Source organism: Lepus europaeus, unplaced genomic scaffold (genome assembly GCF_033115175.1).
Source record: "Lepus europaeus isolate LE1 unplaced genomic scaffold, mLepTim1.pri SCAFFOLD_229, whole genome shotgun sequence".
NCBI lineage: Eukaryota > Metazoa > Chordata > Mammalia > Lagomorpha > Leporidae > Lepus > Lepus europaeus.
In genome coordinates, this window is record NW_026909116.1 from 203,025 (window position 1) to 223,533 (window position 20,509).

Genomic DNA, 20,509 nt, shown 5'->3' on the forward strand with positions numbered 1-20,509 from the left:
CTCACTGCCCCCTCCCCTGGCTGCCGGGCCCCTACTTCTGCAGAAAGCTCTCGTTGTAGGGGGAGGGAATGGCGCCCTCGGGTTTCCCTGCCTGTGGTTGGCTGGTGGCTGAGGCCGTGGCCAGCTGGGGTCCCCTCCTTCCAGCCGGTTCCCCTCCACCACCCGCTGTCAGCCTCCCACCAGGGCGCCAGCACGGAGCCACCCTGCCCCTGGGGCCCTGCACCTGTCCAGCCCTGTGGCTCACCGGGCACACCGGGCACCTCTGCTTCCTGCCGGGGCGTGGTCCGTGCCTGCCTCCATAGGGGTCTTCAGAGCATCCGTGGCAAAATGGAGAAAGACTTCATCACACACATTCTAGTCTTTTGAAAATTTTGTGTTTATTTTTGAAATTTACTTGAAAGGGGGTCAGTGCCATGGTGTAGCGGGTTAAGCCTGTCTGCAGCGCCAGCATCTCATAGGGGCGCCAGTTCGAGTCCCAGCTGCTCCTCTTCCGATCCAGCTCCCTGCTAATGCGCCTGGGAAGACAGCAGACGACGGCCCGAGTGCTGGGGCCCCTGCACCTGCGTGGGAGACCCGGATGGAGCTCCTGGCTCTTGGCTTCAGCCTGGCTCTGTGTAGGATGACGTACACACCGGGGTGGGGGGAGCGGGTACCAGTGGATAGAACAGCTCTCTCTAAAGATTATGTATAAGGCAGAGTTAGACACAGAGAGAGCTTGCTCGTGCACTCCCCAAATGGCCACAACAGCTGGGGCTGAGCCACAGAGAAGCCAGGAGCCAGGAGCTCCATCCGGGTCTCCCACGCAGGTGCAGGGGCCCCAGCACTCCTGGTCCGTCTTCCACTGCTTTCCCAGGCGCACTAGCAGGGAGCTGGATGGGAAGAAAAGCAGCCGGGACCCGAACCTGGGCTCCGATGGGATGCCGGCCTGCCGGCGAGGGCTCAACCAACGGCTGCCCAGGAGAATAAGTGCCCCCCGCCCCCAGTGCCCCATCCCCTCTTCCAGGCTGCGGACCCGGGGCAAACCCAGCCGCACTGGAGCCCGCTGCACGCGCCCCGGGCCCGCAGCCCCGCCGGCCAGCGGCGGGGGACAAAGGCCGCAGCTGCGGTGTCCAGGGCGCGAACGGCCGGCCGGCGCCGCTCCGCCCACGCCGGGGGCCGGTGCGGGCCCAGGCAATGCGAGGATGAGGGCAGGTGTCATCCCGGTAGCCGATTGGCTGGCCGGGAACCAAGTCTGAAAGCGATTGGCTGCCTAGGGTCGCGGGGTTCTTGGTGATTGGCCGACATGCGCGGTCGCTCATTGGGTGAGTCGGAGTTCTACGGACTCAAGAGTTTAACCCTGATTGGTTGGGGCGGGGATCCAGAGGCTACCGCTGATTGGTTGATGACGAAATAAATACGCCTATGCTGATTGGCCGGCGGCCTCCGGTCGGGCCCAATCACGAGGTCAGCTGCGGGCGCCCGGGCGGGCCCGAGTTAACCCCTTAGAGCCTGCAGCCGCGCCGGGCGGCTCTCGCCGGCCACCTGCCCCGTCCCCACGGGCCTTGGCGTCCCCCGGGTCCCCGCCCCGAGGCCTCTGGGACCCCCCCGCGCAGGGGCGGGCCTCAGGGCGCCACTGCTGCCCCCAGGCCCGGCCGCCGGCCGCAGGCTGCGACCCGGGAGGCGGCGGCCGCAGGTGTGGCCGCGGCCCCCCGCGAGCGCGGGCCCCGGGCCTGGGCTTCTGGTCCTGAGCCAATGACCCGCGGGCCCCCGTCCCGCGAGGGTGCTGCGGGCTGAGCGCGCGGGCGGACCCAGGCCTCAGTTTCTCCGCGCTCGGGGCGCAGGGCGGCGCGGCCATGGCAGGTACCGGGGCGCGGGGGCGCGGGGCGGCCCCGGCGGGGGGCGCGGCCCGGCTGCAGCGAGAGCTTCCCTGCGCAGCTCCGGAGCCGCTGTCCCCGGCGGCCGGCGCGGGCGAGGAGGCGCCGGACGAGGACGAGGACGAAGACCCCGAGCGGCCGGCGGGCCAGGGCGGTGGGCGCGGCGGCTGTGGCGGCGGCGGCGGCGGCGGCGCGGCCGGGCCCGGGGGCTGCGGCGGGCTCGGGGGCGCGCTCACGCGGCGCGCGGTCACGCTCCGGGTGCTGCTCAAGGACGCGCTGCTGGAGCCCGGCGCGGGGGTCCTGTCCATCTTCTACCTGGTGAGCGCCCGCCCCCGCCCCCGCGGGCTGGGGACACTGAGGCACGGCGCGTCCAGGCCCGGGGCGCGGGACCTGGTTCGCCGCGCAGAAGCCGAGGCTGGGGGAGGAGCGGTGGCCGGCGCGTCCGCCTCTCCGGCCGGGGCCTCGGCCGCTGCTCGGGGAGGGTGGGCGGGGGGACCCCGAGAAGTGGCCTCAAAGGGAGGGGGCGCCGCCTGCGACCCCGGCTCCCCCAGGCTTCCCCCGCCTGGCTTCCCTTCCAGCTCCTGCTGATGGCTCTGGGCGGCGCAGGTGGGGGTCCCGGCGCCCGGGCCCCTGCACCACCCAGATGGGGCCCCAGGTTTGGGCCTGGCCCCGCCCTGGCCGCTGTGGCCGTCCGGGGAGTGACCCAGCGAGGATGGAGGCTCGCTCGTTCTCTCCCTCTCCCTCTCGCGGGGGTGGGGGTGGGGCTCAGAGCGGTTCCCAGGGCCGGAGAGCAGGTGCCAAGCAGGGAGGGCTTCCTGGAAGAGGGCGCCCAGCCTGCTCGCTGTCGCGCAGGGGAAGAAATTCGTGGGGGACCTGCAGCCGGACGGGAGGATCGTATGGCAGGAGACCGGGCAGGCCTTCAACTCCCCCAGCGCCTGGGCCACCCACTGCAAGAAACTGGTGAACCCCGCCAAGAAGTCGGGCTGCGGCTGGGCCTCCGTCAAGTACAAGGGCCAGAAACTGGACAAGTACAAGGCCGCCTGGCTCCGGCGGCACCAGCCGCACGTGCCCGCAGCCGCCGTGGACGAGGTGGGCACAGGCCCGGGTGTTGGCGCGCCCTCTGGCGGCCGTCTCGGGGATGGGCGGGGGGTTTTCCGCGGGAGGCAGCGGGGGTCCCGGTGGCCGAGGGGGTGGAGATGCGGCCCGGAGCAGGCTCCGAGGCCTCCAGCGCCGCCAGGACAGGTGCCCCCCGAGGCGCTGACCTGGGAGAGGCCTGGGTTTCCCTTGGAGACCAGGGGCCCGCGCTGGGTGCTGGGGGGGGACACCCGCGTCCCCTCCAGCTCCCTGCTACTGTCCCTGGGAACGGGGTGGTGACGGCCCAAGTGCTGGGGCCCTGCGCCCACGGGGGAGACCCGGATGGAGCGCCCGGCTCTGGGCCCCCGCATCTGGACCCAGGGGCCCCAGCCTTGAGCGGCGCCGGACTGACTGCGTCCACAGGCGGGGCCGGCGTGGGTGGCTGAGGCTGCGCCCGGGGGTCCCCTCTTCCCTGGGGACCCCATGCGTGGTCCACGGGGCTTCAGAGCGAACCCTCGTCCTCCACCACGCCCCTCCCGGCCCCCGCGGCCAGCAGGGCCGAAGCCCCGCCGAGCGGGCACAGCGAGTGCCGAGGGTCAGCCCCTGCTTAGGCTCAGGTGACCAACCTGCCCGTGCAGGGAGGGGCCATGGATGCAGCAGGCGTCTCCCGCCAAGTCCCGGGGGAGCGGGCGGGGGCCGAGCACAGGGAGGCTGGAGCAGGGGAGGAGCCAGCAGGTTCCCCCCACACAACCTGTGCAAAGGCCCTGGGGCAGGGTCCAGCCTGGCATGTGGGCTGGCCCCTGTGGATCCCATGGAGGACAGGGCTTTGCCCCAGAGGGAGGTGGGAGCCGTGGAGGGAGGGCTGTGGGCAGAGGCGGCAGGTGCACCCCCACGGGTGGGCCTGGACAGCGGCCCCGAGGGGGAGGGGCTTGCAGCTGCGTGGGGTGCTGAATCAGCAGGTGGGAGGCGCTGCCTTCCACAGAGGTGGGGTGCAGGCAGAGCGGACCTGGGGGACAGTGCGCGATCCCTCCTGCGGGGGAGCCTGCGGGCGGGAGGCAGGTCTGTCAGTCACCGGGTGTGGGTGGGTCAGAGCCCAGCGGCGGGCCCAGGGGGAGCCGGTCTGGGGCTCAGGGCAGGGGCTGGGACGTGAGCCTTGGGTTCGTGCCTCGGCAAGGCCAGATTAAGGTAATCCATGTGGCTTGATCCGGGAAGGGGGCGCCCTCCTCACACCCTGGTGTCGCCCCCCGTGGGGGCGGAGGCCATCGTGCGCTCACACACTTGCAGCCCAAGGTGGTGAGTGCGCTGCAACCCGGGAAGCAGCCACTGGAGGGCGCTGCACCCTGAGCTGTGCTTGCGAGCAAAGCTGACCCTGCTCGCACGCTCCCTCTTGTGGACACACCGGGCAATGGCAGCTGAGGCTCCGGCGAGCGGCAGCCTGGGTTTGCTGGGTTCTTTGCTTTGGGGGCGCCAAGGGCTGAGGGTCCCGGGCTGCTGCCCCTCCCCATCTTCCCAGAGCCCGGCCAGTGAAGGCGAGGAGGAGGAGCTGCTGATGGAGGAAGAGGAGGAGGAAGTGCTGGCAGGGGTCTCCGCGGAGGACAAGAGCCGGAGACCACCTGCGAAGGGGCCCCGGGAGCCGGGTGAGTGGCGCCCGCGGGCTCGGCCTGGTTTCGCCCACTGCCCGACTTCCCATCGCGCTTGCCCGTCGCCTCACTGTCCCAGTCTGGCCCTGACTCCTAACTCCGCTGCCTGATTTCTCTGGGCTGCTGCCTGGTTTTCTGACAAGATCATCCCGACTCGGCCTGCCGGTGTCCAGCCCCGCCGCCTGCTTCCGAAGGCAGCCTCCGGCTCTTTCTCATCCCTTGGAGTCCTCCTGCCTCCGCGGCCATCCTGGCTGGGGAGGGGCTGACCCCTCTTCCTCCCGCCCCGCCCGCAGAGGCCACGCCCCCCGGGAAGCGAGTGGACAGCAGGACCCGCGTGCCGGTCCGCTACTGCACGCTGGGCAGTCGGGACTCTGCCAGGTCAGCCCTGGCCCCAGAGCTCCGCGCCACAGCCGGCGCGGGGGCGGGAACAGAGCCGCTCAGGGCTGTGCCAGGGGAGGGTGGCGAGCCGGGCTGGGGGCGCCCGAGGCCAGGGGAGGGTGGCGAGCCGGGCTGGGGGCGCCCGAGGCCGGGGGAGGGTGGCGAGCTGGGCTGTGGGCGCCCGAGGCCGGGGGAGGGTGGCGAGCCGGGTTGGGGGCGTCCGAGGCCGGGGGAGGGTGGCGAGCCGGGCTGGGGGCGCCCGAGGCCGGGGGAGGGTGGCGAGCTGGGCTGTGGGCGCCCGAGGCCGGGGGAGGGTGGCGAGCCGGGTTGGGGGCGTCCGAGGCCGGGGGAGGGTGGCGAGCCGGGCTGGGGGCGCCCGAGGCCGGGGGAGGGTGGCGAGCCGGGCAGGGGGTGTCAGGCCGGACCTCTCCTGGCCCTTGCAGGAGCCCCCACACCCTGGTGGAAGTGACCTCCTTCGCGGCCATCAACAAGTTCCAGCCGTTCAACGTGGCCGTCTCCAGCAGCGTGCTCTTGCTACTCGTGAGTGGGGGGGGGGGTCTGCACGCCAGCCCCGGGAGCGGGGTGGGGGGTTGCCTCATGGGCGGCGGGGGGGGGGGAGCTGGCGCCTGCACCGAGTCTACTTCGGTCACCCTCCCAGGACTTCCACAGCCACCTGACTCGGAGCGAGGTCGTGGGTTACCTGGGGGGCCGCTGGGACATCAACACCCAGAGTGAGTTTGGGGGTGCATGGGCGGGGGGGGCACTGGGGGCCAGGGCTGGGAGCTGATCCCGCCCCTTCCTCCCCACAGTGGTCAGGGGGCCGGGGAGGGTGGCCCGGGGCTGACCCCGCCCTCCCCGCAGTGGTCAGGGCGGCTGGGGGCGGGGCCCGGGGCTGACCCCGCCCTGCCCCCCCCCCCCGCAGTGCTCACGGTGCTGAGGGCCTTCCCCTGCCGCAGCCGGCTGGGGGACGCAGACACCGCGGCCACCATTGAGGAGGAGGTGAGTGGCAGCCGCCCGGGGTGGGGGGGTACCCTCCGGCTCCTTCCCAGGCCCCCCCGCCCCTCCTGTCCCGACAGCGGCCCCAGCCCCGTGCCCCTCGCGGGCAGGTGCACAGGTGTGGCCCTGCCCAGGTGCACACACCTCCGCCTGTCCCCGACTCCGGAGCGCCGGCTGTGTGCCGGGCGCTGTCCCCGGGCTCGGCTGTGCAGGTGGCGATGGACGCGGTGGCTCAGCCGCCCGCTGGTGGTGCACCGGGCCCTGTCTGGCTGTCAGGCGGCGGTGCGGTTGCTGGGGAGGCCCTGCGTGCGTGCGCGCGCCGAGGTGACCGTGCCGCCCGCCTCTGCCCGCAGATCCACCAGAGCCTGTGTGTGCGGGGCCTGGCGCTGGTGGGCTGGTACCACAGCCACCCGCACAGCCCCGCCGCCCCCTCGCTGCAGGACATCGACGCGCAGATGGACTTCCAGCTGCGGCTGCAGGCGTCCAGCAACGGCTTCCAGCCCTGCCTCGCCCTGCTCTGCTGTGAGCGGGGTGGGGGTGGGCGGGGCCGGCGCCGGGGGGCGGGGCCGGCGGCCAGGGCCGCCAGGGCCCAGCAGCCTGTCCGCTCCGCTCTCTCCTCAGCCCCGTACTACGCCGGCAACCCAGGCCCCGAGTCCAAGATCTCGCCCTTCTGGGTGATGCCGCCCCCCGAGGTAGGTGGGGCACTGGGCTGGCCGGGCCGGGGCCCCCCAGCTGCTGCCCGGCGCCCTGATGCCCGTGCCCCCCCAGCAAAGGCCCAGCGACTACGGTATCCCCATGGACGTGGAGATGGCCTACGTGCAGGACAGCTTCCTGAGCAACGACGTCCTGCAGGAGATGGTGAGCCGGGCGGAGCCCGCCCCTGGCCCGCTGTCCCGGGTGGGCCCTCCAGGCACCGACAGGAGTGGCAGCCAGGGGCCTGAGCCCGCGGTGCCGGCACCCGGCTGCTCCAGCCCCTGGGTGGGGGGGCAGCGGCGTGGCCCCAGTGCTGGGCCCCGCAGGAAGGTGACCCGGGCCTGGCGCGGCCGAGCGCGGCGCCCCCTGGGAGTGGAGCAGCGGAGGGCGGAGTCCCCGGAGGGCTCTCCCCAGCGGCACCTGGGCGTGCGTGGGCAGGGGGCTGGGCGGGCGTGCGTGGCCGGCGGGGGTCCCACCGCCCTGCCCCCACCCCCGCAGGTGCTGCTGGCCGAGTTCTACAAAGGGGCCCCGGACCTAGTGCGCTTCCAGGAGCCCTGGAGCCAGGAGCACACGTACCGCGACAAGCTGAAGGTGGGCGGGGCCAGGGCCGGGGCGGGGCGGGGGTCGCGGAGGGCAGGCCCGGGCTGAGGCGCCGCCGCTCTGTTGCAGCTCTCCCTGGCCAGCCGGACGCCCGCGGACCAGGGCCTGGGCCTGGTGCTGGAGCAGGTGTACGGCATCCTGAGGCGGGGCAGCTGAGGGCGTGGCCTCGAGGCCCCGCCTCCCGGGGTGGGGGGGCTCCGAATAAAGCGGGGGAAGCAGCCTGTGTCTGTGGTGCCCTGCGCCGGGGGCGGCCCGCGCGGGAACGAGGCGGAGGGTGTAGAAAGAGACATTTAATACTTTTTTAAAAAGAGGAGCCAGGAGTACAACCCCGCCCGCCAGCCTGCTGCCCTGGGCGCGGGGCGCAAGGTCCGAGGGCCCCTTAGCCAGGTGCTGGGTGAGGGGGGTGCAGGGCTGGGCCCTGCTGGTCCGGGCGGTCTCGGGGTGAGAGCCGCCTGCCTTGGTCGGGGACAGTCACTCGTGGGCCTGCGGCACGGTGGGGCGTGGTCCCGGGGGGGCAGCTGGGCCAGAGGCAGACCCCCGTGTGCCAGGCTGGGGCCGGGGAGATTAAAAAGCTGAGTAGGTGCTCAGCGGGGGAGGGGGTGGGCTCGGGGGTGCCGGTGTCTGGGGGCCTGTGGGGGAGGGGGACGGAGGAGCCCGTGGCTGGCATCAGCGGCGGGGAGCCCAGGAGCAGCGGGCCCATGGCCAGCAGCGGGCGGGGTCCGGCCTCACGCAGGGTGGAGCTGGGCCCCTGGGGGTGGCTCCCTGGAGTCCGTAGTGTTTGAGAGCACCTTAGTGTGGCCCCGCGGTCAGGCCTGGGCGGAGCCGACATGGGGGAGGCGGCGTGGGCGCGCTGTGCGCGGGGCCTTCACTGGGGCAGCGGCACCAGCACCTCCACGTAGCTGAGGGGGAAGAAGCCGGACTGGCCGTGCAGCATGCCCTCGAACCAGTTCTCGTCGATCTGGTTGGTGAGCGTGATCAGGTCGCCCTCGCGGAAGCCCAGCTCCCCGTCGTTCTCGGGCTCGAAGTCATACAGGGCCTTGCAGCTCGGCTGGTCCAGGGGCGCTGTGGGGGGAGGGCCAGGGGGCGGTGAGGGCCGCGTCCGGCCGCGGGCCTCTGGGGGACAGCATCGCCCGCCGGGAGGAGAGGGCCACGGGCGTGCCCGGGGACAGCGCGGTGAGCACCAGCCCTCCGGCCGGAGCCGGGGCTCCCAGGCAGAGGCCAGGGCCGGCTGGGCCCCGCGAGGCCGGTCAGGCCAGGCAGGCCGGGGCGTGGAGGACCGGCCGCCCCAGAACGCGAGGCCGGCAGCACGGCAGGGCCCCGGGACACTCACGCACACTCCTGCTGGGGGTCCGGGCCGGCTTCTCTGAGGAGCGGAAGGACGAAGAGGCTGTGAACCAAGACAGGCGGCGGGCGCTGTTGGGGGCAGCCCCGCCACAGGGGCTCGGCAGCGCAGGTCGGGGCCCCCCGGCCACCCCACTGCCCACTACCTGTTATCTTGGGAGCCGCGGCGCAGGGGAAGCCCCCATTGGACTGCTCGGGCTCCCCGAGGTCGAAGGACTCCCGGGGCTTGGGCTTGTACTCCCGCCTGGGGCGCGAGGAGGCCTCCCGCATCCTGGGAGAACAGTGAAGCCGTGAGGGGCCGAGCGCTCCGGCCGGGGGGACGGGCAGCCCCGCAGGGGGGCAGTGGGTAGGAGGCCCCCTTCTGTACTCAGCGCTGGGCCAGGGCGCCTGCTGCCCTGGACTCGGGCCTCTGTGGGGACCCGGCCAAGTCCAGCGAAGTCCTCCTGCCCCCCACACGCTGCAAGCCCGATCGCGCCGGCCCTAGGCGCGGCTGCAGCGCCCGCCTGTGCCGGCAGAGGGCGGCGCGCTCACCTGCGCTTGAGCTTGTCGGCCAGCTCGTCCAGGATCTGCACGGCCTGCCGGTGGTAGTCCAGCTGCGCGTCCACCAGGGCCGAGAGCTGGCTCACCTGCTCGATCTGCGAGGACCGGGCGTGAGAGGAGCCGCCCGCCGAGCCCGCCCCAGCCCGCCCCAGCCCCGCCCGGCGCCTACGTCGGTCTCCAGCAGGTTGTGCATGCTGGTCTCGGCCACCTCCTTGGACTCCTCGAACTTGTCCAGCGCCTGGCGCAGCTCCTCGTCGGGGATCTTGCCCTGCCGCTTCTTCTTGTAGTCGAAGTCCAGGCGGCGGCCCTCGAGCTTCTTCAGGTGGTGCTGGGGGGCGGGGGGGCATCAGCGCGGGGCGCCAGGGCCGCGCCCAGGACGGTGGGGGGGGGAATGTCAGCGCGGGGCGCTCCAGCCGCGCCCAGGGTGGTGGTGGGGATGTCAGTGCGGGGCGCCAGGGCCACGCCCAGGGCGCTGTGGGGGGGCCCCGGCCGCGCCCAGGGCAGGGGGCTGCCAGCACCTGGATCTCCTTCAGGTCCTTGTCGCACAGGTTCTGCAGCGGGTCGATGAAGTTCTGCTTGACCTCGATGTCCAGGGAGTCCTTCACCTCGGCCAGGCGCTTCATGGACTCCCCGGCATCCAGCAGGGCGTCGCCTGCGCGGGGGCGGGTCTGGCTCAGCGCACCCCCCGGGGGACCCAGGTCCCCCCCCAGGGAGGCAGCTGGAGCCGATCGCGGGGGTTCCGGGGGCATGGGCACCCTGCCTGTGCCCCCCCGCCCTCACCGAAGTTGGACTCGCCCAGCTCTTTGCCGTGGCGGACCATGCACTCGCCCAGGAGGCCCTCGGACTGCGGGTAGCCGGGGTTCTTGACCTGGCCCCGGATCTTGGACACCGTGTTGAGCATGGTCAGCTTGGCCCGCGAGGCTGCAACAGGAAGGGCAGGTGGCCGTGGAGCACCCGCGCCGGCCCCAGCCCCGCTGCCCACACCTGCGGCAGGGTTCCTGAGGGAGGGAGCCCCCAGCCCCAGCCAAGCCAAGCCTCTCCACACTTGGGGCGCCCCCCGTGGCTGCTGGCCTTGTCCTCCGGGCCCCTAGCCGCCCCAGGAGCAGCACTGGGCTGTTCTGGGGAGAGGCCCGGTACCCCAGGGTCCCGTGAGCTACCCACAGGCAGGCAGCACGGGCCTTGTTGGGGGAGTGGCCAGGGCTGCCAGGGAAGCCCTCCCAGGGCCTGACAGCAGCCTTTGAGTCCCTGGATCCAGCTGTGCCTGAAGCCGTCGACCTCGTCTGTCCGTGCGCACTCCCTATCGCCCAGTAACTGGAAACTTCCCGACCGAGAGGCCTGAAGGCCGGGCCCTACCTGGGTTGGGCTGCAGGTACTCGATGGTTCTGGCCAGCACTTCTGCCACAGCCTTGCTGGTGACGTCCACCTTCTGTGAAGACAGCAGGGTGACGGGGCCTCCGGTGCCCACCCCCAGCCCGCCCGGCTCCAGGTGCCCGCGGGCCCAGCCCCTCACCTTCTCCATCTCTTTGAAGTCATCGTCCAGCTTGGTGCCCTCGGCGCCTCCCACCTTCTCACTGACCAGCTGCAAGCCAGAAGGGGGAGCCATGAGCCCTGGTGGGAGGGAGGTGGCCCCCGCACAGGGGTGCCGGGCAGCCCCGGAACGAGCAGGGCTTCTTTAGGGTTTGGGGGTACTTGAGAAATCGCGGCTTGCTCCGCAGCAGCGGCCGGGGCTCGAGGTTACGGCAGGCGGCGAGGGGCCAGAGCCCACGTGGCCACTGTGGGTTCCACAAGGTACAGCACACGCCCGGGGGGAGGGGGCGGGGGCCAGTCCCAACAGCACGAGGGGTGACAAGCAGAGGAGGCACGGCCCAACGGGAGGCTGGCGTGGAAGTCCGTGAACTGGAGCCCCTCCGTCTGGGTGCGGGCCAGCGCACCTTCCACCTGGCGCCAGGTGCTGAGCTCACAGGTGGCCAGGGAGAAACCCCCGAGTAGGACCCCCTCCTCCGCCTCCCCGGGCAGGAGAAAGAACAGCAGGAGGCAGACAGACCGGGCCCACCTTGGTGGGGAGAAAGGTCGCCAGGCCCAACCGTGGGGACGCTCCCTGCACGGCCCCAGACGGGGCCGAGGTGCCTGCCTGGTGGTGGTGCCAACCTGGGGACCAGTGCTGGGTTCGCCGAAGTCCTCGACTCCCTGCTAATGTGCGGGAAAGCAGTGGAGGACGGCCCAATGCCTGGGCCCCTGGGCCCCTGAGAGACACCCAGATGGAGCTCCGGGCTCCTGGCTCCAGCCCTGGCCTGGCCGTTGTGGCCATCTGGGGAGTGAACCAGCAGACGGAAAATCTGTCTCAGTAACTCAGGCTTTCAAATAAATCTTTAAGAAAAGAAAAGCAGCTCTCACAGACACCCCCGGGGGCGAGTGGGCCCGTGGTGCAGAAGGGGTCAGTCCCGGGCTGGCCCAATGTGGGAGTCCCAAGCGCTGGGCAGTGGGTGGTGGGGGTGCAGCCCCTCCCAGCAGCAGCGCACACAGCCGAGCCCTGCCCCCTCCAGGCCACCGTAGCAGGGCGGCCACAGGCACACGCACACCCGAGAAGAGCAGCCAGCGGCCAACATGGGGACAGGCCCTTGGGGCCTGGTCTGAGTGGCGCCTGCCAGGGCTGCGGGAGCTCTGAGCTCCAGCTGGGCACAGCCAGAGGGAAGTGGCCAAAGGTGGCAGAGGGTGGGGGTGCTGGGTCCCTCTCTGGAGCCCCTTCCCCGTGCACGCTCTCAGCCTGGAAGCTTCTTAAAGACTCGGTCCACCCTCCCAAGAGGGCCGGTTCCTGGGCCCCAGAGAGAGGCAGAGGAAGTGTGGACTGGAGGCAGCCCCCCAGGGAGCTGCCCCGGCCGTGCCTGGACACAGGGGGTCCCGGTTTTGGCCAAGGTGCCCTGCTTGGTTTCACTTCCGTCTGCAGGGAGGCGGGACATTCTGAGCTGGGGCTGCCAGAGGGAAGCTGGCTGCTGCACAGACCAGAGAGTTCAGGCAAACGGGGGGGGGGGGGGGGGGGGGGCCACAAACCACACCTTCCGGGCTGAGCACCCTGGGGGCCGTGGCTGCTCCGTGCAGGATGTGGCGCACGGGGCCTGCCCGCACCCAGGACCGAGACTTCCCGGGCCGCTGTGGCCCCGACTCGGGCCCACTCTCAGCTCCCAGCTCTGGTGCCTGGGGCTTCCGGAGGTCCCCACGGGCCAGGGGTCAGGCAGGGTACATGAGACCAGCTCTCTCTCCACGGCTCACGGCCAGTGACTCGTCCCCAAGTGGACGCGAGGCCGAGAGGAGTGGAGGAAGCGGTGGTGATGGAGACAGGGGCCCGAGCACAGCCCCCACAGGAGCCACCGGCCCCAGGCCCGGCCCCGAGGGCCAGCAGGGAAGAGCCAGCTTCGTGCATCTCTGCTGCTGGAGGCCAAGTGGCCGACTGCTGCCCACCCTCCCGCAGGCCCCAAGGAACCAGGCGACAGCACCAGTGCGGGGCAGGAGGCACAGATGGGGCTGAGCCCTGCGGGGGCGGGGTGCAACAGGTCTCCCCTCCAGGCACAGGGAGCCCAGCGCCCCGCCACAGGGTGCCCGCCAGGCCCGCGCAGGCCCTGGCTCCTCATCCTTCAGACGCTGGCCCATGTACCCGCCCCCGAGCCGGCCCGCAGCACCGAGTTTTGTCCCCGGCACGTGCCCCCAGGAGCGGCAGTGAGGAAAGCCAACGGAAGGCGGCTGGCCTTTCAGATCTGGTACTATCCGTGGTTCCGGCCTCTGAGCGGGGGCAAGGAACCTGACACGCGTGGGCAGGGATGGAGCGGCAGAGGGGGCAGAGGAGGCTGCGGGCCAGCCTGGTAGCCTCTGGGTGCGGCTGCCCTGCCCCAGGCAGGCCCCGCAGTGGCAGCGCCCTAGCAGCCGAGAAGCAGCAGGGCCCCAGCGCAGCCCGACAGCGGCCTGGCCTGCGGGCTCGGGGCCGGGAGGAGGGTCTGCTCCGATGAACAGAATTAGAGGCATCGGCACAGGAGTGCAAGTCCGACCTGCGGTACACTCAGCCTTTCCTGGGTGAGGCTTCGGTGTGGGGTCTCCCCTCGCCCCAGCCCAGCAGCCACGCCACAGCACAGCCCCCGCTCCTCTTGAGGCTGGCATGGAGGGACCAGGTCTCGCTCCCCTTACAGCGGGGGAGGCTCCCCCAGTGCCAGGCCCAGGCTGGGGAAACAGCTGCGGGTGCCGGTGGCTAACCAGAGAGCCATGGAAGGCCGCGTCCCTACAGGGTGGGCAGGTGACAGGTGAGCTGGCGGATGGCTCCCAGGTGGGGTCCAGGCCCAGCCACCCTGTGGCCGAGGCTGGTGGGCAGCCCTCCCAGAGGCGGCGCTGGGAGGCCTGAAGGCCGCAGCCCCTTGGCCTCTGTCGTTAGGAGGGGACTGGTGGTGTCACCTTCCCTCGCCGCGGTGAACGGCGAGTCACGGGAAGATGAGAGCCTGCAGGGTGCGCGGGAGGACCTGCCTGCTCGGCTGTTAGGCTCAAGACGGGCGTGCGCAGGAAGTGGCCCCGGCCGTGGAGCAGAGCGGTGGCACCTTGCACTGGGCCTCGGGGCCGGCTGTGCACGTCCACGGCAGGGCTGTCAGCTACGTGACACAGGTGGCACCGTGCTTTCTACACAGGGAGCTGAGTGGTGCAGAGGCGGGAGCAGGCAGAGCCCCTGGAGTCGTCTGCCAGGAAGCCATGTGACTGCCCGGGCCACTGGCAGAGGTGGCCGTGGTCCCGACGTGTGGCCGCCGCGCTTGGGCACTGGGGAAGCGCCTGGAGGCACACCCTGTGTGCGCCGTGACCTCAGGCTGAAGGCAGGGCCTGGGAGGGCACGTGCGTCTGAGGCCCCTGCCTGCAGGCCTGGCACCGGGGGACCCGTGGCCAAGCACACAGCTCTGCCTTCCAGGCTCCTTGTGAGTCACAAAGCCCAGGACATGGGGACAAGCCCCAGGCAGGCACAGGAAGCCGTGTGGACCCAGGGAGGTGCCGGCTGGCAACGCGGACCCCCTTTCTGGAGAGGGAACCCAGGCGTGCTTCCAAGAAGGGGCCGGACAGGTGCACTGGGCACCCCAGGGGGCTTCCTGCTCTGTATGGGGCCTGCCATCACCGGACACACAGGCCAAGCTGCAGGGCTGGCTCCCGTGTGTGCCGGCCGTCACGGGCCAGTCCATGGCTCCCGTGTGTGCCGGCCGTCACGGGCCAGTCCCTGGCTCCTGTGTGTGCCGACCGTCATGGGCCAGTCCCTGGCTCCCGTGTGTGCCGACCGTCATGGGCCAGTCCAGGCAGCTCTGGGCTCTCTGCGGGAGGTTCCTGAGGAGTCACAGCCCCCAGGCTGGGGGTGGGAAGGACACCGTGTGTGCCCATGAACCCATGAACCGCCCTGCCCCAGCGGGGAGGCTCCTCAGCGGGGGAGCCGGCTCCGGCAGGAAGACAGAGCCCTTGCCTGCCCCAGGTCTGGGGTAAATATCTGAGCCGACAGGAGCCACCACCCCTTCTGTAAGCAAGAGGAGGGTAACATCCGGCCTGGCCAGAACTTCCTTCCCCACCGCACCAGGATGCCCCAAATGTCCCTAGCCCCGCCCCCTACCACCCCCCGGCCACCTGCCATGCCAGGCACAGAGCTCCCCTCCTCCCGTGGGTCAAGGCGAGGGGTCTCTGAGAAGCAGCCGAGGTGCACGGTGCCCTGGGCATAGACCCACCTGCGGGCCAGCTCCAGCCTGTGCTTGGGAATCGAGCTCTAGCAGCGAGCCAGAACCAGGAGGGCTCTGCTTCTGGCCAGCACCCGGGCCTCGAGAGCCCGCCTTCCTACCCCCCACTGCAGAGGCCAGCGGGGGCCCCGCCAGAGCAGGGGGAGGTCCCCGCGTGTCTCTGCCTCGATGCTGTGCTCCCGCTGCCAGACGGCGGCTCTGAGGGGCCGTGAGCACAGGGCCGGGCCCTGCCAGGCACTTGTAAACACGGAAGCCAGAGACGGAGCCCACACAGTGGGGACTGGCGGCACAGGGGCACCGGCCACCGTAGTGACTTCGGGTGCAGGGTGACGCACGGCAGAACGACAGGACAGTGGCAGCTGTGTGTCACTGTCCCCAAGTCAGGAGAGGCGCGGGGTGGCCATGGATGGCATCTCTTCCTGGGCAGCAGTCCCGGCCACACGGCCCGCCCCGTCCGCAGACCGCCCCGGTGCGACCCCGTCCGCCTCCCGAGACCGCACAGATCCCGCGTGCAGCGGCACAGCTGCGGGCCACACTGCCTCTCTGCGGAGGCTGAAGTCGCATGCTGCCTTCAAGGGTGGAGGAATCCTTGCGAGGGTCCGAGTCCCCCCGGAGGCCCCCCCGTCCCAAGCCTGCCCGGCCCTGGCTCCCACTCCCTGGCTCCCCCAGGATGCCGGGGGTCCTCGCCCCGCCTCTCACGCACACACAGCCTCCCGTGCCCATCGGCTCTGCTCCGGCCACATCCCTCCTGTTAGGCTCCTGAGCTTCCTGGCGCCCTGTTCTGTCGCTGCACCCCGTGTCCCATTCCTACAGTCACCGCCACGGCTGCCCCTCTGCAGCGCCCTGGCCGTCCCACGACACCTGTGCAGCACGGGGCTCCTGCACGGGGCCAGAGTGGGCAGCAGCCACGCGCAGGCCCCTGACCGGGCCCTGGGGTGCAGGAGGGTACGGAGGCAAGTCTGGGTGAGACCTGCAGGCACAGGTCACAAGAGGGGACAGGCAGGCGGATGTGGGCGGCACAGGCACCTTTCCTGCTGTTCCAGCCCCAGTGACCGTCAGGCCAGGAGGACGGCCTCAGGCCCCTCCCTCCAAGGTAACTCAGTGATGCCAGGAAATGGGGTGGCCAGGACCCACGCCCTACCTGGCCTGAGCTCCATGGGTGGCAGAGGGAAGGCAGGCTTGGCGCAGCCTGTGAGAGCCCAGGTGGACGGGCACTGGCCATGGGCCTGGGTTGCCCCATAGCCTGTCTAGAGCCAAAGCCCGCACACCCTCCTCCCACACACTGGCCGGGCAGTGGCATGGGGTCAGCTCCTCCCGCTGCCCCCCGGGGTTTGCACCGACAAGAAGCCGGAGGCAGGAGCCAGCGCCGGGAGGGGAACCTGGCCCTTGGCTGCGAGCAGCAGCCGATTCCAGGCCGGCTTCACCGCCGGGCTCAGCGCCTGCCCCTCGCCCAGGCGCCACCTGCATCCCCATCAGAGTTGCCAAGGTTGCCCAGGACGCAGCAAACACCTGGCAGAGCTCTCCCTCACGGGAACGGGGTCCCTGGGAGACCCCCTGGTTCTCAGAGTTGTGGGGGGCTCCAGTCCTCCCTGCAGAGGTGGCCAGCTGCCAGGGGGGCACCCAGCTGACGTAGCTCTTTGCTCCTCCCATCTTGCTGGCCCCTTCCTTGCTGAGAACCCCAAAGAATGGAGGGGCCGGGGGACCCCAGTGCCTGGCTGCAGCCCTGGGATGGGAGTTTCCCGGGATAAGTGGGGCAGAAGGGCTGTGGAGGCGAGGTGGCCGCCCAGCGCTGGGCAGTGTGCCGTGTGTGACTCAGGGTGGCCGGCGACGCTGCAGGGCCCCAGATGCCTTCCGCTGCCCCCTCAGAGGCTGTGCCCGGCCTCTGAGCCTGTCTGGCTTCCAGGCGCTGGCCTGGCCCCCAGCAGGAACGCTAGGAGACAGGAACATCTGCAGGAGCCCAGGGTCGGCTCCGTCCAGCACTACGCGTCTGCGCGGCACAGCGGACGGCACACAGAGAGGGGACCCCGGCGTCACCGTGAGGAGGGGACGAGATGACGTCCACTGCCCGAGGCGGCACAGGCTCAGGACCCAGCCTGTGGGTGACCCTGTCTTCCCCAGGGAGCGGCACGGACGGGCCTGCCCCAGGGACTGAGCCACCCAAAGACGGAGGCAGTGACGGCTGGCCAGCGCTGGGGCTCCATCTCCTGTCTCGGGAAAGACAGGAGGGCTGCACGTCCCACCCCGTGAACATCCATTTCAGATGAACACTTAAAAACCCCAGCCCGCAAACAAGCGAGGGGATCAATCCCCCGAGGCCCTGCCTGCAGGGGAGCACACAGGGCCAGCCCAGGCCGCAGGCCGCGTGCTTGCTGGCGGAAGGGCACAGGGAGGACCAGGCGTCTTCCTCAAAGACAGAGCTGGCCCACGGGAGACGCTTCAGGGAGAGCCTGGGCCCCTCGGGAGTCGCTTCAGGGAGAGCCTGGGCCCCTGGGGAGGCTTCAGGGAGAGCCTGGGCCCCTGGGGAGGCTTCAGGGAGAGCCTGGGCCCCTGGGGAGGCTTCAGGGAGAGCCTGGGCCCCTGGGGAGGCTTCAGGGAGAGCCTGGGCCCCTCGGGAGGCGGCCTCGCAGCTCAGGCTCCGGACGCTGTGACTGTAGCTGAGGGGCTCAGGTGCGAGCCCAAGGGGTCAGGAGCTCCCTGAGGCCTCTGCACCCCACCCCTGCCCCCTTTGGACCCTGAGAAGCCACCTCCCGGTCCTCCCTCCCCAGGCAGGAAGGACGCGGCCACTGCCCTCACAAGGCTCCTCAGTCCCGACTCTGACTCCCGTTTGCTGGCTGGGAAGGCACCGGCCTCCATGGCCTCCAGGTGCTCCCCACTTAGAGGCACCACCCCATCCAGCCCGGTGCCGTCAGCTCCACACCACTCCTCTCTCTAGAGGCGCGGCCCCCACCCCAATCTCAACAGCCTCCAAGGCCCAGGAGGTGCTCCGTGCAGCACACAGGCAGGCCTGGGCGGCGGCCGTGGGGGCTCCGACCAGCTCGTGGCCGAGGCCTGCCCGGAGCCGGCTTCCTCTGCAGGAAGCTAAGGTTTGGGAACTTTTACAAAGAACAAAATCTGAGCAGGATCTGACCCACACCCTGGGCACGGGGCTCCCAAAGGACAATCTGCTGACACGAGTCCCTGAAGAAGGGACGAGCCTAGGAGCACAGGACACGGGACAGGCAGGCACTGAGGGCCAAGGACAAGGCCCCCCGGCCCGGCTGCTCCGCCAGGGGAGGAGGTGGCTAGGAAGCAGGAGTGGAGCAGAGGCTGTGGAATGAGCCTCTGCGGGCCCCACCCGCTGTTGTCACAGAGGGCAGGACGCCGGGTGCCAGGAACTCCCAGCTGCCATCAGTTTCTCGAGGTGTGGTGACCAAACATACCTGGCAGGTCGCAAGCCCAGGACGGCAGAGGTCAGCGCGGCCCTCCCGCTTCTCACCGCACGCCTGCCCCACAAGCGCTGAGGTCTGTTCTGAAAACCTGGCGCCACTGAGTGCGCCCTCGCCATCGCCCTGGAGGGGCGCCAGGACCTGCGCAGGCGGGGTGCGCAGCCGCAGCGCTCCGGGCCCTTCCTGGCCCACAGAGAGGCTGAGCGGCACCGTGCCGGCCAGGCTCGCATCCGCTGCGCACCCCAACACAGCACAGGGCATGGCGGCAGGAGACACGCGAGTCCCACTGCCTGACTTTGAGCGGGTGGGCTGGGGTGGCAGAGGGTCTGAGAGTGAAACAGGTCCGCCGGGGCCGGTGCGGAGCCACGGGCGAGGCCGCATCACCCCGCCGGGCTGCTGCCGGGCTGCGTGTGCTGTCTGCTCGCTCTGGAGGGGGCTGGGGAGCCACGACCTGGGCCTCTGGAGCCAAAGGCCCCGGGGAGGTCCTCTTCAAATTTGAGTAAGGCCTCCCTGTAAGGCCCCCAGACAGAACCAGGGCGCAGGGCAGCTGTGTGGTGCCCGAGCTCCTGACGTGGACCCGCAGAGCTCACAGCACCAAACGCTTGTCCACGGCCCTAAGACGACGGGGGTGGAGGGCAGAGACCAGCACGCTCGCCACCACGTGCTGCCTGGCTCCTGCCACAACCCAACCGCGCGTGACAACCCACCTGCTGCTCCCCGCTCCCGTCCTACTGAACCCCTGCCCGGGGCACTGAGCTCGGTGCCGACTCCAGGCGCCGCTGCAGGAGAAAGGCAGCCCTCAGCGCCCTGCCCAGGCCGTTCTCTGGGGCCACCCTGTGTGGCACTGCCCTGCCTGAGCTCAGAGCAGAGACCAGGCACAGCTCCGCCAGCCCCGGGCACGGGCTGGCAGCCAGGGCTCCTCCGAGCACCCAGGGCACCCCGGCACCCCTGGCAAGCCCAACCCCCAGACAGCGCTGACCGGGCCTCCTCCAGCCGGCCCAGGACAGAACACAGAACGAGGGCAAGGTCTCCGGCTCCCTCCTTCCTGCCACTTCCCACATCCACACTCCAGGCACCCTCTGGAGCAGCGGCCAGGCCCCTCCTCTGTCCATCAGCCCTGAGGCCCCAGCGGAGCTGTTTCACTCTCGGACCCTCACCCGCCCCAGCCCCCACTCAGAGTCAGAGCCTGGGACCCGGGAGAGCCTCTCCCGGGAGGCTGTGTGCTCGTCCCACCCACGTTTACCCCTGCTGTGCCAGGCGCCGTGGAGACAGGAGCAGGAAATCACCTAAGTACAAGCGCACGACAGACACGTGTGCACGCACGCCCCACCCCACACGCCAGCTCTGCAGAACGGGTGGTGTTTGGACGTGGGACGGAGCTAAGGGAGGGAGCGAGGGGAGGAGAGCACCGTGAGGCTGGCTGGCCCCCCAAAGCCCAGGACACGATGTCCAGTGTCTAAGATGTGGGGGCCCAGAGAGGGCTCGGCGTGCACCTCAGCCCGTCACGGCGCAGGCGCTGCTGCACCCAGGAGTCAGCTTCTGCGTGGCTGACGGCTTTGTACCAGGCTCATGGGGACCGGCCAGGACAACACTGCAGGGACGGGGGCCGTCGGTCCCCTCAAGGCTGGACGGGACGGCACGCTCTGCACCAACCTGAATGCCTGGCCAGTGTCCAAACTCACGCTCGGGAGCGGTGGCTGCAGATTCTCCTCACAAGGCAGGCGTCGTGCAGCAGCTGGGCCTGCTCGGGACGCCTGCACCCCCCCACAGAGCCTGTTTCAAGTCCTGGCTCCACTGCCCCCTGCCCTTTTTAAGGATTTATTTACTTTACTCGAAAGGCGGAGTTACAGGGAGAGGGAGGCAAAGGCAGAGAGAGACGAGACAGAGGTCTTCCATCCACTGGTTCACTCCCCAAATGGCCACGATGGCTGGAGCTGGACCAGGCTGAAGCCAGGAGCTCCATCCGGGTCTCCCACACAGGTCAGGGGCCCAAGCACTTGGGCCGTCCTCCACTGCTTTCCCAGGCCACAGCAGAGAGCTGGACTGGAAGAGGAACAGCCGGAAAGTGAACCGGCGCCCATGTAAGAAGCCAGCGCTGTAGGTGGCGACGCCACAGCACCGGCCCTGCTCCCGGCTTCTAACCCAGCTTCAAACTGATGTATCCTGGCGGCAGCAGGTGACGGCTCAGGCTGTTGGGTCCTTGTCACCTACGCAGGAGACCTGGCTTCAGCTGC

The 20,509-nt window shown here is 70.6% G+C and overlaps 2 protein-coding genes across 3 annotated transcripts; one reads left to right on the plus strand and one right to left on the minus strand.

Annotated features, from left to right (window-relative positions):
- The first annotated feature begins 1,718 nt into the window (after nt 1-1,718).
- Nucleotides 1,719-7,449, plus strand: MPND (MPN domain containing). Its single transcript, XM_062185022.1, has 13 exons — nt 1,719-1,839; nt 1,915-2,171; nt 2,706-2,942; nt 4,441-4,564; nt 4,861-4,945; nt 5,389-5,485; nt 5,604-5,676; nt 5,868-5,944; nt 6,295-6,463; nt 6,563-6,633; nt 6,710-6,799; nt 7,133-7,225; nt 7,304-7,449. Exons 1-13 carry the CDS (start codon nt 1,833-1,835, stop codon nt 7,388-7,390), a joined length of 1,467 nt encoding a protein of 488 aa, XP_062041006.1. The 5' UTR covers nt 1,719-1,832; the 3' UTR covers nt 7,391-7,449.
- Nucleotides 7,450-7,457: 8 nt separating this feature from the next.
- Nucleotides 7,458-10,825, minus strand: SH3GL1 (SH3 domain containing GRB2 like 1, endophilin A2). Of its 2 annotated transcripts, none has more exons than XM_062185024.1 (9): nt 10,626-10,825; nt 10,469-10,541; nt 9,896-10,036; nt 9,634-9,767; nt 9,285-9,443; nt 9,107-9,210; nt 8,722-8,846; nt 8,565-8,597; nt 7,458-8,296 (listed from the first exon to the last, which is right to left on the minus strand). In XM_062185024.1, the coding sequence occupies exons 1-9, from the start codon at nt 10,716-10,718 to the stop codon at nt 8,100-8,102; spliced, it is 1,059 nt and encodes a 352-aa protein (XP_062041008.1). In that variant the 5' UTR covers nt 10,719-10,825; the 3' UTR covers nt 7,458-8,099. The 2 variants fall into 2 exon arrangements, with proteins under 2 accessions (XP_062041008.1, XP_062041007.1); XM_062185023.1 differs by having other exon boundaries at nt 8,565-8,621; nt 10,626-10,785.
- Between the last annotated feature and the right edge of the window lie 9,684 nt (nt 10,826-20,509).

What these genes read in the sequence shown, in the direction of transcription:
- MPND (XM_062185022.1), top strand. An exon ending in TCCTGTCCATCTTCTACCTG is followed by an intron (nt 2,172 to 2,705) that starts GTGAGCGCCCGC and finishes GCTGTCGCGCAG; the next exon opens with GGGAAGAAATTCGTGGGGGA. An exon ending in CCGCAGCCGCCGTGGACGAG is followed by an intron (nt 2,943 to 4,440) that starts GTGGGCACAGGC and finishes CCATCTTCCCAG; the next exon opens with AGCCCGGCCAGTGAAGGCGA.
- SH3GL1 (XM_062185023.1), bottom strand. Translation starts at nt 10,718, where the DNA reads ATGGCTCCCCCTTCTGGCTTGCAGCTGGTCAGTGAGAAGGTGGGAGGC. An exon ending in GTACCTGCAGCCCAACCCAG is followed by an intron (nt 10,037 to 10,468) that starts GTAGGGCCCGGC and finishes TTCCTGTTGCAG; the next exon opens with CCTCGCGGGCCAAGCTGACC. An exon ending in ACAACCTGCTGGAGACCGAC is followed by an intron (nt 9,211 to 9,284) that starts GTAGGCGCCGGG and finishes CGGTCCTCGCAG; the next exon opens with ATCGAGCAGGTGAGCCAGCT.